At 42.6% G+C, this 14328-nt stretch overlaps 1 protein-coding gene across 1 annotated transcript in view; it reads right to left on the bottom strand.

The window, feature by feature from the left end:
* Positions 1–14328, bottom strand: part of Pam (peptidylglycine alpha-amidating monooxygenase) — a 259796-nt gene that overhangs the window by 73570 nt on the left and 171898 nt on the right. Inside the window, exon 9 of the mRNA XM_032901702.1 lies at positions 268–316. Within this exon, the coding sequence (XP_032757593.1) occupies positions 268–316 (49 nt within the window). The remainder of the gene's footprint in view (positions 1–267; positions 317–14328) is intronic.

Below are 14328 nucleotides of genomic sequence, written 5' to 3'. Positions count from 1 at the left end.
ACAAGCAGCACAGATGTGATTCCTGCTGACAGCCCTGTGAGCGACTGGAGGGGACTCTTTCATGGCTGAACCTCACAATCACTGGACCTCCCCTCCCCCATGCAGCCTCTCCTTGAGGCCTTCCGTAAGACAGCCGCCCAGATCCCTGACACTGAGATAATAAATATTTATTGATTTGAGCCAGTCATTTCGGTTAATTAATCTTCTACATCAGATAACTAAAAAAAGCCTCTAAGATCTTATCTGGAAGAACCCGGAGGCACTTACGGCACACGTGTGAGATGTACGGACACGCCAGAGCAGTCTTTGTGATTATCTGAGAAAAAAAACATACAAACACGGGTTAAATATGAATATGTGGAAACAGATCTCAAAGCAGTGTGTTTTAACTGATACCTAATGAGGACTACTTAGAACTTCGAATTGTGTGACATTTGTTCCGTGAGGGACTTCCTGTAGCTTTCACCACCATCGGCTTACACCATCATGGATGACTCACAAGGGTGAATGCAAACTGCCTCCTGACTCCATTGTGTGCCCAGAGGACAGCCACACGGGCACAGAAGCCAGCGGCTGCTCGTTTCTGCATCACCGTTACTTCGGAAACTCGTGGGGAAGTTGGTGAATTTGATGTGTACAGCTGCGCCAGGCCCCTGCCGCTCCAACTTTCCTGCCAAGAGGGTCTGCGCCTTGAACCGTGAGCTAAAATAAATTTCGCATCCCTTGGTTTCTCTCGCCAGCCTATTTTATCACGCTGACAAGAAGAGAAACTCAGACAGTATTTAATATATATTGGCATTTTGTTTTACAAAGATATGTCTGTCTGGTCCCTTTAATCAATTTCTGGGAAGTACTATTTTCACAAAAATTTCACAGAAGTTTCGCTCTCTTCTTCCCTCCCTCCCTCCCTCCCTCCCTCCCTCTCTCTTCCCTCTTAATAGTTTTAAGTGCTTTTCAAAGAATGTGAATCCATGGCACAAAACAAAGCCTTTAACGCCAGGAATGGGTTACATCGAATCGAGTTATTGACCGAGGAGGCCGCCTGGAAGCCACACTCAGACTCTTACCACGGGTACTGGTTGCTCTATGCAAACTGTAAATTAGACCCCATTGCTGAATACAACACGTACTCCACTGACTGAAGGTGGGACGCCAAGTTCCGGGTCCACCTGGGGCCTTCACTCCTGACGCATGCGTGGTCATGTGGCACTCTACACCCTCCCGAAGGAGAAAAGTAAACACCAGCCCAGCTACAAACCCCCTGCTCTACAACGGTGATCGGCCTGCAAGTTAATGCTGGCGAGAGAGCGGCACAAATGCTTTGGAATTAACCAGAAACTGTGTGACGGGGCTTACGGACCATTCCAGGGAACCCATGTCTGGCATTGTCAGGGGGTTTAGCACTTGAGACCAAATAGGCCACGGACCTAGGGGGATACCAACCCCACCCCCTCCCAGAAAACTGTTCTGCTAAAGGAATGTAGCAACGACAACAACATTCTGCTACACTCATAGATCAGTGTCTTGCCAGCTATCATCAGAGAAGCTCCTCCAACAGCGGATGGGAACTAACACAGAGACCGGAGCTGGACAAGGTGTGGAGAGCAGGAGGTTTTGGAACACTGAGTCCTGAATGGGATGTTTCCATCAAATCCCTCCCCTCAGGGCTCGGGGAACTCCAAAGAAGAGGAGGCAGAAAGATTGTAAGAGTCAGAGGAAATGGACCACACCGAGCAAACAAGGCTCTTCAGACCAATCAGGACGGATGCACACAAGAACTCACACCCATAATGACACTAGGAAGGGGGTCCACATGGGTCTGTCTAAGCCAGATGCAGTCCCAGAACAGAAAGGGGAGGTGGACAGAAGCCTAAGAGCCCAAACCAGATGATGGCTCCAACTAATAACTGCTTGCAGAAGAAAACTTAGTTTTCTCCAATGGAGTCTTCCTGGATATACAAACCACACTTAAGGTCAGGTTCCACACCCAGCGGTAGAAGGTTAGCACAAAATTAACTCAGTGGTATTGTTGAAGTCTTTTTTCTTTCTCATAATAGTTTGTCTAGGTATTTTCCTTCTTTCTTCCTTTCCCCCTCCCCCTTTGGGTATATAATATGGTTTCTTGTTTTGTGTTTTTATGGGATTTCTGTGTGTGAGAAGTGTGTGTGTGTGTGTGTGTGTGTGTGTGTGTGTGTGAATGAATGTTTTGTGTTTCATTGGCCTTTTTTTTTTTTGGTTTGTTTTACTTTATCTTACTTTTATTTTTTATATCGGAGAGAGAGGGGGGGGGAGGGGGGAGGGAGAGAGGAGAAAGACAGAGAGAGAGAGAGAGAGAGAGAGACAGAGAGAGAGAGAGACAGAGAGAGAGACAGAGAGAGAGAGACAGAGAGAAAAAGAGGTGGCTTGGGGTTGTGAATTATGGAGGATCTAGGAGAAGGACAGACAAATTAGAATCTATTGTATGAAAAAAATTCTATTCTCAATTAAAGAAGAAAGAGACTTTAAAGAGGGCGTAAAGGATGCTGTGGTAAATAATAATACTGAGTCGAGAATCTTAAGCTTTGTCTATGTTTTGAAAAGCTGGCAATGACAAACGAGTACGTTCCCTTCATTTATAAGGACACGGACTTTTGAGAACAGACTTCCTTGTAGGAGCCACATGTAACTTAATAAACATTCCAGTCTGTACTGCCTTCAGAATGATGAGTTGATGATTTCATTGAGAAACCTGTGCCTACCCGTGGTGATGGACAGAGAATAGTTAAAGCAGACCTTCACTCACATCAGATGAACTCCGAACCCTAGGGGCCCGCTTAATTAGCTTAGATAATTGCAGGAAGCATTTTCCATGCGCACGAAAATCCTAGCGAACCTAAAGGTTATTTTAGGAAATGACAATCATCTTCATTCAATTAAACCTGAGCAGCTTGGTGTAGCACTCAGCCCTGGGCTGCAGTGAGCAGGCACTGAAGGAGGGTTCACTGGTTTCTTTAGCCACAACAGAGGAGAGGTACAGAAAGGCAAATGCCAAAATGCCTAGAAAAACGCACCGGATAAGACAATGTGAGATTGGTCTGCAGAGAAATACCATGAGCCCGGGTCTGGGTGAAATGGCATAGCCATAAGATCTGGCGATGAACCTTACAGGTAGAAAGATGGTCGAGGTCTCCAGAAGGACTCGGTATGCTCATGGGCCCCGAGGTCAGTGTCCAGTAATCCCAGTAAACACAGGCTGCAGGATGACTATAAATCTGGAAGCTGAGAGCTCACAGTGTGTGCATAGCAGCTTCAGAGTCTAAGTGTTAGGCTATGTGCAAAGAAGCCATGCAAAAGTGACAGGGACATGTGAAATGCTCACGTAGCGAGTGCTCACTGACTACTGAATGCCAGGTCTAATCGTCTTGTTTTGCGTATGGGAAGAAAGGTCTTGCACGCAGTAGGCAGGTACTCTGTGACTAATATTCCTTTCCTAGTAATGTTCATTTCAGTTACACCTTTTGAAGGAACAGCCTTGTCCCCTACTCGATATAAATGCAAGCAACAGGTACCTGTGCACGAACTGACTTCCGCATTTTCCTTACATTGTGGTTGAAATCATTGAGTCAATCATAGTCTGACTAATTTTTTTTAAGATTTATTTATTTGATGTGAGTACACTGTATCTGTCTTCAGACACACCAGAAGAGGGCATCTGATCCCATTACAGATGGTTGTGAGCCACCATGTGGTTGCCGGGAATTGAACTCAGGGCCTCAGGAAAACCAGTCAATGTTCTTAACCGTTAAAAACCATCTCTCCAACACCGCCCCCCCACCCCCATAGTCTGACTTTTATTAGAGAAATTGGCTCATCACCTTTATCACGACTTTAAGATTTTTAATGTTGAAAATTAAACAGGCATTTAAGAATGTCGCTCATGGCATCTTGCCACACAGCGATTGCCAAGGGTAACAATATTGTGCACATTCCCATTACAGAATGCAGGAGACGTGTCCACACTTAGTGGCTTTTCTGAAGGCACATCAATTAGAAGCAAACGTGAAGGATACCTATATTCCTCTTATCACGGTGTTTTCCCAAATTAAATGTCACATTTCAAAACATTTAAAATATGGGGTGTGTGTGTGTGTGTGTGTGTGTGTGTGTGTGTGTGTGTGTGTGAGAGAGAGAGAGAGAGAGAGAGAGAGAGAGAGAGAGAGAGGTAATGTGTGTGTATAGGGAGGTGTTTCTGAACCACACCAGACACCAGCCACGTGGAAGTCAGAGGACAACTTCTTTGTGGAGCCAATCCTTTCCTTTAACTTTATCCAGGCTCTAGGAACCAAACTCAAGTCTTCCACATGTGTGCAACAGTATTCCCCACCCCACCCCCACGTCTCCTGCCAGCTCCTACGTTTTTTTGCCTCCTTTTTTTACTAACTAGATTTCCACAGGATTTTTCTTTTTCTGTATTATTTATTCCTTTGTTCCAGTTGGTATGCTAAGAATCAGGTGTCATTAGCATATTTTCATGCATTCACAGCATTATAATTTGTTCTTTATTTCAGCATTCTTTCACCTTAAATATTTATTTTTGTGTGCACCATGTGCATGCCTGAAGCCCATCGAGCCCAGAAGAGGGTGTCAGATCCACTGGAACTGGAGTTCCAGACAGTTCTAAATCACCATGTAGGTGCTGGGAACTGAACCCAGGTCCTCTGCAAGAGCAACATACGCTTGTATTCACAGAGCCAGCTCCACATTCCCTAGAATTTGGTTTTACTTGATCTGCCCACTGCTTTCTGCTGGCCCCACACAGGAAAGGAAACACAGCAAATATCTGAAGGAGAAGTAGCTAGGCCAGCAGTTAGAAGAGTAGATTAGGAGTTACCCCCAAGTAATTGTCAAAGCCAAATGAAATAACTATAGTCTGAGTCTTGATTATTTGTAAGCTGGTTGGGGATACGTTGAAATAAGTATAAATGGATTATAATGTCTCGTAAAACGTCAAAGGAAAATGGCGCCAAATCAAGCAGGAGTTCTAGGACCGACATCTGAAGACTGAAGCTCTGGCTCCTTGGCCCTTCTGCCCTGCAGTGACTGACTCCAGAGCCAGTGACCGAATTTTGTCATAGAGAGCGTAAATCTTATGTGAGATTTGAATGCCACCTCAACCCAGGGTGAAACCCTCGCCTAGTTTACAAAAAGCTCCAGGAACCCAAACATACAAAAAGAAAATTAGCAAAGTGAAACACTCTAAAACTATACCGTAGGGCAGCTGAGCAGGAACAAAAATAATTTATTCCCATTTAGTCTGATCAAAGCATTTTTCAAATCGTGTATATAGATCTTACCATTAAGTGATGGATAATCCTTTAGGTTGTCTATCTCTATTGCTTTTTAACTCTGGTTTGGTTTTTATAGAATTAAAAATGTGAAACTTTGCAAGTTGTACTTTGTTTATAAACGCATGTATCATATACATGAGTGTTGAAGGGGACTGTGGGGGGAGGGGAATATCTAAGGAGAAGGGAGGGAACAAGACACCAATGTGAAGAAAACCAAAATATATACATTTTTCTCATATGCAAAATGCGGAATTAACACATGCATGTGCACATGCGTACATGCAGACACACACAGAAGACCTTTTTGGGAGGAACTACAAGACCAGAGATGAGGGAGAAAAAATGGGGGAAATGAACATGAAGTACAAGGATATGTGTGTGTGTGTGTGTGTGTGTGTGTGTGTGTGTGTGTGTGTGTGTATGAAAATGTCAATGAGAAGCCCATCCTTTTACAGGCTGAACTAAAACTATATAAAAATCAATGAAAATGAATGGCGCTGATTTTGTTTTATGTAGAAGCATAATGTCTATCCTAATAACATTTAGCTGAACAAAATTCTAAAAGCTGCTTCAAAGCAAACACTTCTAAGTCGTGTTTACGTACGTCTTAGGCATTGCTGATGTCTGCTGCTGTTCAGTATTGCAAAACCGAACGCCATTAGTAGAAATGATCCTGGCCCCTACTCGTGGGTTTTTCTGCAGCTTGACCCACAGAGCCCTTGTGCTTGCACAGTCACAGTGTGCGTCCTCGTGGAAACACCTGAACCCCATCTATCATGGAAGGGGGGCATGCTCTGGGCCTCAGCACTTCCCCTGGAAGATGATAGCATTCTTTTCAGTCCCATGTTCGGTGCAATGAATATGACCTTTCAACTCAACATATTTCCTGCCACAGTGATTCATTATTATTTTCATAACCTCTATCCCGATCTTCTGGTAAACTCATAAACCAGATAGTTTTGCATTTTTCACTGACATGCAGCATATCCCGACGCTGACTGCCCTTCTGCTGGAACTCCCAGGCCTTGGACCACTAGGCCACAAGAAAATTAACGTAGGTAAGAATGACCTCACCTCATTTCACTAAGTTATAGGTAACTCCTGCCTCTGATAAACACCATCATAAAGGTGGAAAGTACTTTTTAGAAAAGTTTACGGTAAGACAGTAACACAATGACCGCCAATATTTTACTGAATAAAACAGAAAGAAACTGGTCAGAATTGAATGAGGTAAGACACTGCCGAGAAAGGGAATTGGGCCTATCAGAACCACATTCTGGCTGAAAAGCGGTGAGATAGCCTCCTTCTGAGACTAGAACTCAAGAGTACGGATGGGAGAAGGAACCGATGGAAAAGTTAACTCAGGGAAGGAAAAAAATGCTTTAAAAACGTGGGAGCGGACATAAGAGAAATCCTAAAATGGTCTGAAATGGCAGGTTTGTGTGACCGGAAGACAGAAGAGTGGGGACACATTCAGGACAAATACTGTGCATTTGCACACAGCAGTTTTGTTAGAGAGGCAGGCTGGGCTTGGCCTACTTTAATCACACAGCTCTGTGGTCAAGGTTCGAACTTTCAAACATGCCGCCAGGTTTCAGAGTCCTCTCAATGTGACGCAGGCGTGCTCCAGAAGACAGGTGTGCCATAGTGAGCGACATTTTTAGCAGGAAGGAAGTCTAGTGCACAAACGAGATGGGCTAAGAAGCTGGCACTAGATTCGCAGCTTTTCGTGAAATTTGGTAAATGTTTTCTTTCTAAAAATTTGTTCAGTTCAATTTTCATTGAATTAATATATTAATCCACTTCATTGGTTTAAGTAAGTTAATTATATTTAGTTGAAAAAATATGTATGAGTGTTTGTAAACCATGCACATGCTTGGTGCCCAAGGAGACCAGAAGTGGGCACCAGGTCCCATGGAATGGAGTTATAGATGTTTATGAGCACCCGTGTGGGTGCTGGAAATCCAGTCTGCTTTCTCTGGAAGAGCAGCAAGAACTTTTCACTGCTAAGCGATCCCTCTGGTTCATTTTATTGTTTTCTTTTTAGTGGGGGATATACTAAAAAAATTTTTAAATAAAAATGCTTTAGTTTGGGGAAATATATCTTTAAAGTTATGAATTTGGAACATTTTAGATAGAAGAAGTGGAGGCATTCCCCACTTCTCTGACTTACAACAGGAAGAGACATAAAATAACGTGGGGGTTCATAAAACAAAGTCAGACGCCTATTTGAAAAGGAATTACAGGGCTGGAGAGGAGGTTCAGCAGCTAAGAGGACTACATTTGAAAATGGCCTGGGTTCAGTCCCACCGCCTACAGGGCAGCTTATAACGTGCTATAGCGCCAGTCCCAGGGCGTCATAGATCCTTTCCTTACCTTCACACACACGGCATACATACAGAGACTCACGAACATACCCCTGTACATGAGAAAACTAATTTAAAAGATTATACTTGAAAATTGTTGTTAAAGATATTGAATACAGATGTCCTCAGAGAGAATAGTTAGAAAAGTTTTAACCAGGCAGAAACAGAGTCATCTGTGAAGTAAAGAAATTTGAGTGAGATAAATGCCATGGTCCAGTTCAAATAAAATTCCTGGATTAGAAGCCTTGAGACTGTGAAGAAGGTCACAATGTGTCAGTATGCCGTTTCAAGACCACTGACTTTTAGTAATAACGTTCCTCTTGACCACATCCAAGGCCAACTATGTTTTGGACTCTGGACTTAGAGACAGTCCAATAAGACTCCTTAGTTGCAAAAAAAAAAAAAAAAAAAAAAAAAAACAATGAGGCTAAGTTTGGTCATGCTGAAACCATGGCTCAACCCAGATTTGTGTAACAGTCTTGAATGCTAGTCTCTTGATGTAGTTCCATGTATTCCTACTAAAAATCAACTATTCCTTTCACTGAGCTTGTCTTCAACCTCTCTCTCTCTCTCTCTCTCTCTCTCTATATATATATATATATATATATATATATATATATGTGTGTGTGTGTGTGTGTGTGTGTGTGTATACACATTTGTCTGTCTGTCTGTCTCTGTGTGTGTCTCAAAGATGTGAAATGCCTGATCTTTATTATGCTTCATATTTATAGAAAAGTGCATACAAGGCATTCATGTTAGAGGAATATTTCATAGATGTTGTTCTTTTGTAGCGAGGGAAGCAGTGTGAACCAATAGGTTTCAAATACAGAGAGGAGAGCTTGTGCTCATTTACTCGATAGCAGATGACACCGAGGATAAGTCGTTATGCCATTATTTTCCATTTTAGTGGATGTGTATGTATAAAAAGCTTTAGTAACGGCGAGTGCCATGGAGAATATAATTTGAAATACAATTTTAAAAGGGACACGTACAATAGCAAAGTTTAACAAGCACCTAGGAGTTTATCTCAGCTCAGGACATCACTATAGAGCTAATGGTTTGGTTAAGCCACCACTCCTAAAACATAGTCAAGCAACGGAGAAAAAAAAAAGAGTATTTTTTCAGAGCCTGAAGGAGGCTCAAAATCAGCATCCCACCAGAGCCTAATCCTGAACACGATGAAGACTGGATGACCACTTCATAAGGCTCTCAGCTTGCTTTTGATGCGAAATCGTTTCCCATTGTGTGGCTCAAGATGGATAACCACAGTAAGGTATTTTATCAACTGTATAGAGTCATAGACTTCAGAGCTGAAAGGAACCCTGGAGAAGATGAATTTCAAGTCTTGCCTTTCACGTACAGGGAAAAACAGGCTTCAGAGAGACTGAGTGTTGCTCAAGGAATTCAAAAAACTGGTGAAAAACGTCTATCAAGTCTAAGTCTCCAATGTTAATGTTTACCAAGCATATTTCCAAAACAGAGTTCTATAAATTTCTTACAGACGTCAAAGGCATTTTCTTTAGGAAATATTCCAAAGCAAAAATAACGGACTCCAGTTAGTATGGACAAGTAGCCAGTGGTACTTAAAGACATCCACTTAAGCAGGAAGCTAAATTCCCTTAATGGGAAGTACATGCATGGGATATGAGGTTATCCATCCCAAACTATTTAGCTTGCTTTTCTAATAATAGCTTGCAATTCCTGCTTGGATTCACGGCTAAGCAGTAAAGTAAGTCTGTAGAATAATGCATGACCATAGACCATTCCATCTCAGGGTCTTAGAAGTCTGTTGGCTTCTCCTAGTTTTCTCTCTAGAGAGAGCTCTCCTTCCATGAGCTCATCCTGTCCTGGTTGTTTCCTGCTTCAATCAAAGAACAGGTCAACCATAGATCCTTAGGGAACCAGGGTATTGTTATAAACTATATCCCACTAATTGGAAAAGTCCTTCAGAAAGCCAGTAGAAGAGACTTCAATTCCCCGTACTCCCTTCGGAAGGGAAGGGAAGTGCGGAAGTACATCCCCTTCCTCCTCTCTTAAGCCACGGTTTGGATAATGGATACTTTCCTTTTAGAGCTATAGAAAGAAAGGGCCAGGACCATTAACAAATGTCAGGGAAAAAAGGGAGATGACATCTTTAACAAGGATACTCGTGTTAGAAAGCAAAGAGTTCCAAATTCTATCGTATCTATCCACCCTCCTCCCTCCCAAAATGTTCTGAATAGAAAGAACCCTTCTCTGTCTTGAACATCCAAACAAAAATGAACAGAAGATGTCACAGCGAGAGCAAATAACAATGCGTGGATGTTTTAATATCTCTTATGTTGTCTTGATCTTTACCTTACAGTTCTTTGTTCCTTATTAATAACGTTGAATTAATGAGACAGGTGATGCTTTTCTGAGACAGAATCATAGCTCCCAAGGTGATCGGAATGAGAGTAGTTGGGAAAACTTCACATAATTAAAATTCCTTTGAAAATCCCTTCAGAGAATAAAGAGTGAGGTCTCTTTATATAGCTACACCATCCAGTTTCTTGGTATTGGAAGAGTGTTGTCAATTGGGCTATGGTGTGTGTGTGTGTGTGTGTGTGTGTGTGTGTGTGTGTGTGTGTGTGTGTGTGTAAATACTTTTGTTCTGCTATCTTGTATGAGTCTCCTACAGAGGTTATTTCTGTGCAATTACAATTCTGCTCCAGAGAGAGACCAGGACACAGACCTGTGAGGCCAACAGGAGAAAAACTACTGAGAAAATAGATCAGGAGAAAGGCGTCTGATTTTATAATGAAAGGAGAATATTCTCAAGTTTTAATTTCTTTAAAGATTTTAGTTATTTTAGTTTTTATTTCTTCAAAACATAACCTGGGTCATCAAATTTCTCCTGGAAAATTCCTGGATGCCTGAACACATATTCTCAGAGTATCAGCCTTCCCCCACCTCCAGGCCCCTGCACAAGGAAGCCTTCGGCTGTCACAGTCTATGTGTATCTCCTCAGTAAGAAATGACGGAAATAAACCATGGGGCCCAAACTACACACAGGGTTCCCGAGGCCACTGAAGGCAGGCTTAGGGGGACGAGCTTCAGCACTAAGTGAAGGAGAGTAATGAACTTCAAAAAGGAATTCCCTTTGAAGTTGCCACCGCAGTGAGTTAGCCTCTTTTGATTTTGTATTCACTGCTCCAGGAACAGAAATTATTAGCTCGCATGTGCCTCGTGGCAAGGAAGAGAGGATGCATTTATACAACCTCAAGAAGACAACTTTTAGAAGTGATGGCTTATGTGTTCCCACAAGAGATCAAACAGAAGGCAGGCAGGCTCAATAGCCTATCCTTAAAATGTCGGCGTGAGGGAAGCTCGTGGGGGCGCAACTGCTGTCAGTCTTACCCCATTACCAGCTTCTAGGACTGCAAACCAGAAGTGAAGCCACAGCAAAAATACCAGTTTACGCTATTTTTTTCTTATTTGATTCACCCATCCAGAGAAGTAAAATGAAAGAAGTCTACCAATGCTAGATAAATTCAATTTTAAAATGTCATGGGATTTTTAAAGGTCTTGTTTTATTTTTTAAGAGTCCTATTGAACTATAATCCATGAGTAAGCACACAGATCAAATGGAACATAATCAGAAGTTACACACACACACACACACACACACACACGCCAGCACATGAACCAAGAAAGAAAAGAGCTGTTTCCATCCCCTTCCTGAGGCATTAGATTTTAAATTTCTATATCACACAAATCATAACTCCAAACTTAAGAGATCAGAACAAAATCCATGGTGGCACTTTAGAAGTGAAGAACAACAGGACTTGAATAAGACTGACTAATAACAATTAATAAAATTACAATGGAAGAACACAAGACTCCCTCTCACTATGCTGTCCCCATATTCATAACTGACTTTAGAAGAAAAACTCCTGAATGCTTCCGAAGACGGAGAATCTGCAAGGACTGAAGCAGCCTGAAATGCTTTCGTTTGGCCAAAGAGGAAAGGAATGGTCCAGCTCTAAGAAACAGTGCCAGGAGAATTTCTTCTGAGGAAGGGTTGGGCTTCTTTTCCATAAAGACCTCATCCTGTAAATATTCATTGATATTGCTGTTTACTGTCCTCATGTGTTTTACAGCCGTGTTTATTTAGGGTGCACTCTTCCTTTCAAGAGGGAAACGGACTTACTGACTGGTTGCACTAAGAGATTAAGAGTAAGCGGAACTAAGAGAGCGAACCCCCTGTGTGCCACCCTAAATGACTTCCTCTCTTCCGGGAAAGCCTAGAGAGCAGGCGAGGAAACGCCACGTGACTCAGATGCTTACAGGAGCATGCGTGCTCTGTGGAGAAAGCAGCACGGTCATCATTGGCGCGCTTGAAAGTGAACCTTATCCTCTAATTTCGCATAAGTCAATTGGCAAGTAAGTTTCTTCTCTTCCTGGTGGCTTGCCTAACAACCATTCGGAACAGTTAAGGACAAAATGCCATTCGCTAACAATTTAAATGGAATCAATTAGGTGACAGGTATTATTTCCAAGTTGTGACCATCTTGAAAAAGGCAGTCTGGGGCTAGTGAAGGGTCACAGTAGATAAGGGGACTTGCCACCAAGCCTAACGGTCTGCGTTCAATCCCTGGAATTCACATGGTGGAAGGCGAGAACCAACATCTGTGAAGACGTTCTCTGCCCGCCATGTGCGCGCTGCGTCACGCAAAATAAATGAAGGAGATGCATGGCTAAGGGCAGCGTGCCTAAAGAAAGATGGAATTAATAATTATAAATATTAAAAGAAGCTACAAAGGGATAAATGAAGGCAAAGCCCAGGCATTCCGAAAACACACAAAAGTACACACAAAGCTTGAAAAACTGAAGCACGTTAAGAAAGGTTCTCCTTGTCCCTAAGAAAAAGATCGCTGAAGTTAAGCACTATAGTGCTTTATGCCAAAACGCTTCTGTAAAATCCATGTATTGTAAATCCAAATGCAGCCTTTGAGAGAATAAATGGTATTGCAGTGTTGTACATAATTAAACGAATTAAGGCATGATTTCTGTGTTTAATGGCCAGACCAAGGTGTTAGGAATAAACTGGTCTCCAATAGAGTGAGAAATGTGTAAGGACCATTCAGCCTTTCATCACGAAGATGATTAACAAAGGCGAAATGTAGACACTAGTGCATCACGGAGCTCACATTTTTATGGAGACACTGAGAAGAAGGAAAAGTACTGAGGGGTGACAGGCATTGTTTCTTATCATTTCAGAGGCACTGAGTAGTCTAAAGTCAGCCAGTCATTCAGCTCATAGGAAGCTGCTGGTGTTCAGTGAAGGCCATAGAAGAAAAACAAGAACATGTGATCTTCTGAAATCAGATTATCAAACAACGTCATGTCAAAATGATCTCAAGGAAAAGGGAAATAACTACCTCATAATCAAAAAGACACACACAAAGTGAACTAAACTACTCTGTTCTTTCCTCCCAGTTCACGTTGTTCATGAGTTCCGGTCTAGCTAATCGCAGCTTAAAGGGTTGTTGTAAACACTGCCTGGGTTACACACTTGCCTTACACGGGCAGTGCATGATCTTTGGCACACAGGCAGATGAGAAACAACACAAATTCAATTCTCCCAGTTTTGATAGCCTGAACTGGCAGCTATAACACCCTGGGCTAAACATAACCTTTCTGAGCATTGATTTTCATTTCTGTGAGGTGGAAGGGTTAGGCTACAACATTCCTCCTGCTTCATGTCGTTATCCTATTACCTGTTCCTACTCTCCGATTTTAAAAATGGATTGATACACAGCGCACAAAACCTACTGGTTTAACTACTTTGTTTTCTGAAGAGAAGCGAATTTCCACTGTGACAAAGCAGCCTCCTCCTATCTCTGAAGACTCAGAGGCCTTGGGCAGGTAAATCACTCTCTCCTGGACCACTGCTGCTCTCTTAGAGTTCACTTCCTCATTCCTTCCCTGACTACTCTGCCAGTCATTTATATCACTTAGAAATTTAAAAATAGAGGGCGTACTGGCTGGTTTTGTGTGTCACCTTGATATAAACTGTAGTTATCACAGAGAAAGAAGCCTCCCTTGAGGAAATGCCTCCATGAGACCCAGCTGTAAAGCATTGTTTCAAATAGTGATCAAAGTGGGAGGGCCTAGCCCATTGTGGGTGGTCCCATCCCTGGGCTGGTTGTCTTGGGTTCTATAAAAGAGCAAGCTGAGCAAGCCAGGGGAAGCAAGCCAGTAAGTAACATCCCTTCATGGCCTCTGCATCAGCTCCTGCTTCCTGACCTGCTTGAGTTCCAGTCCTGACTTCCTTTGGTAATGAGTAGCAATGTGGAAGTGTAAGCTGAATAAACCCTTCCCTCCCTAACTTGCTTCTTGGTCAGGATGTTTGTGCAGGAATAGACACCCTGACTAAGACAGGGTTATCAGCTATTCGGGTGTTTTCAAAAGGCTTGCACTGGGGCTGGTTTGATGATGGCTCAGTGGCTGAGTGCTAGCTGCTCTTCCACAGGACCCGGGTTCTGTTCCCAGCATCCCTGCCAGTAACTCTAGCTGTAAAGAAACCAATGCGCTCATCAGACACATACATACACGTTAGACACTCACACGTAAAGTACAAGTAAATAAGTCTTAAAAATGTTTGACTTAAT

The sequence above is a fragment of the Rattus rattus genome, chromosome 4, assembly GCF_011064425.1.
Source record: "Rattus rattus isolate New Zealand chromosome 4, Rrattus_CSIRO_v1, whole genome shotgun sequence".
Classification (NCBI taxonomy): Eukaryota; Metazoa; Chordata; class Mammalia; order Rodentia; family Muridae; genus Rattus; species Rattus rattus.
Note: the sequence above shows the minus strand (reverse complement) of the source record. Positions and strands in the feature narration are given on the sequence as shown.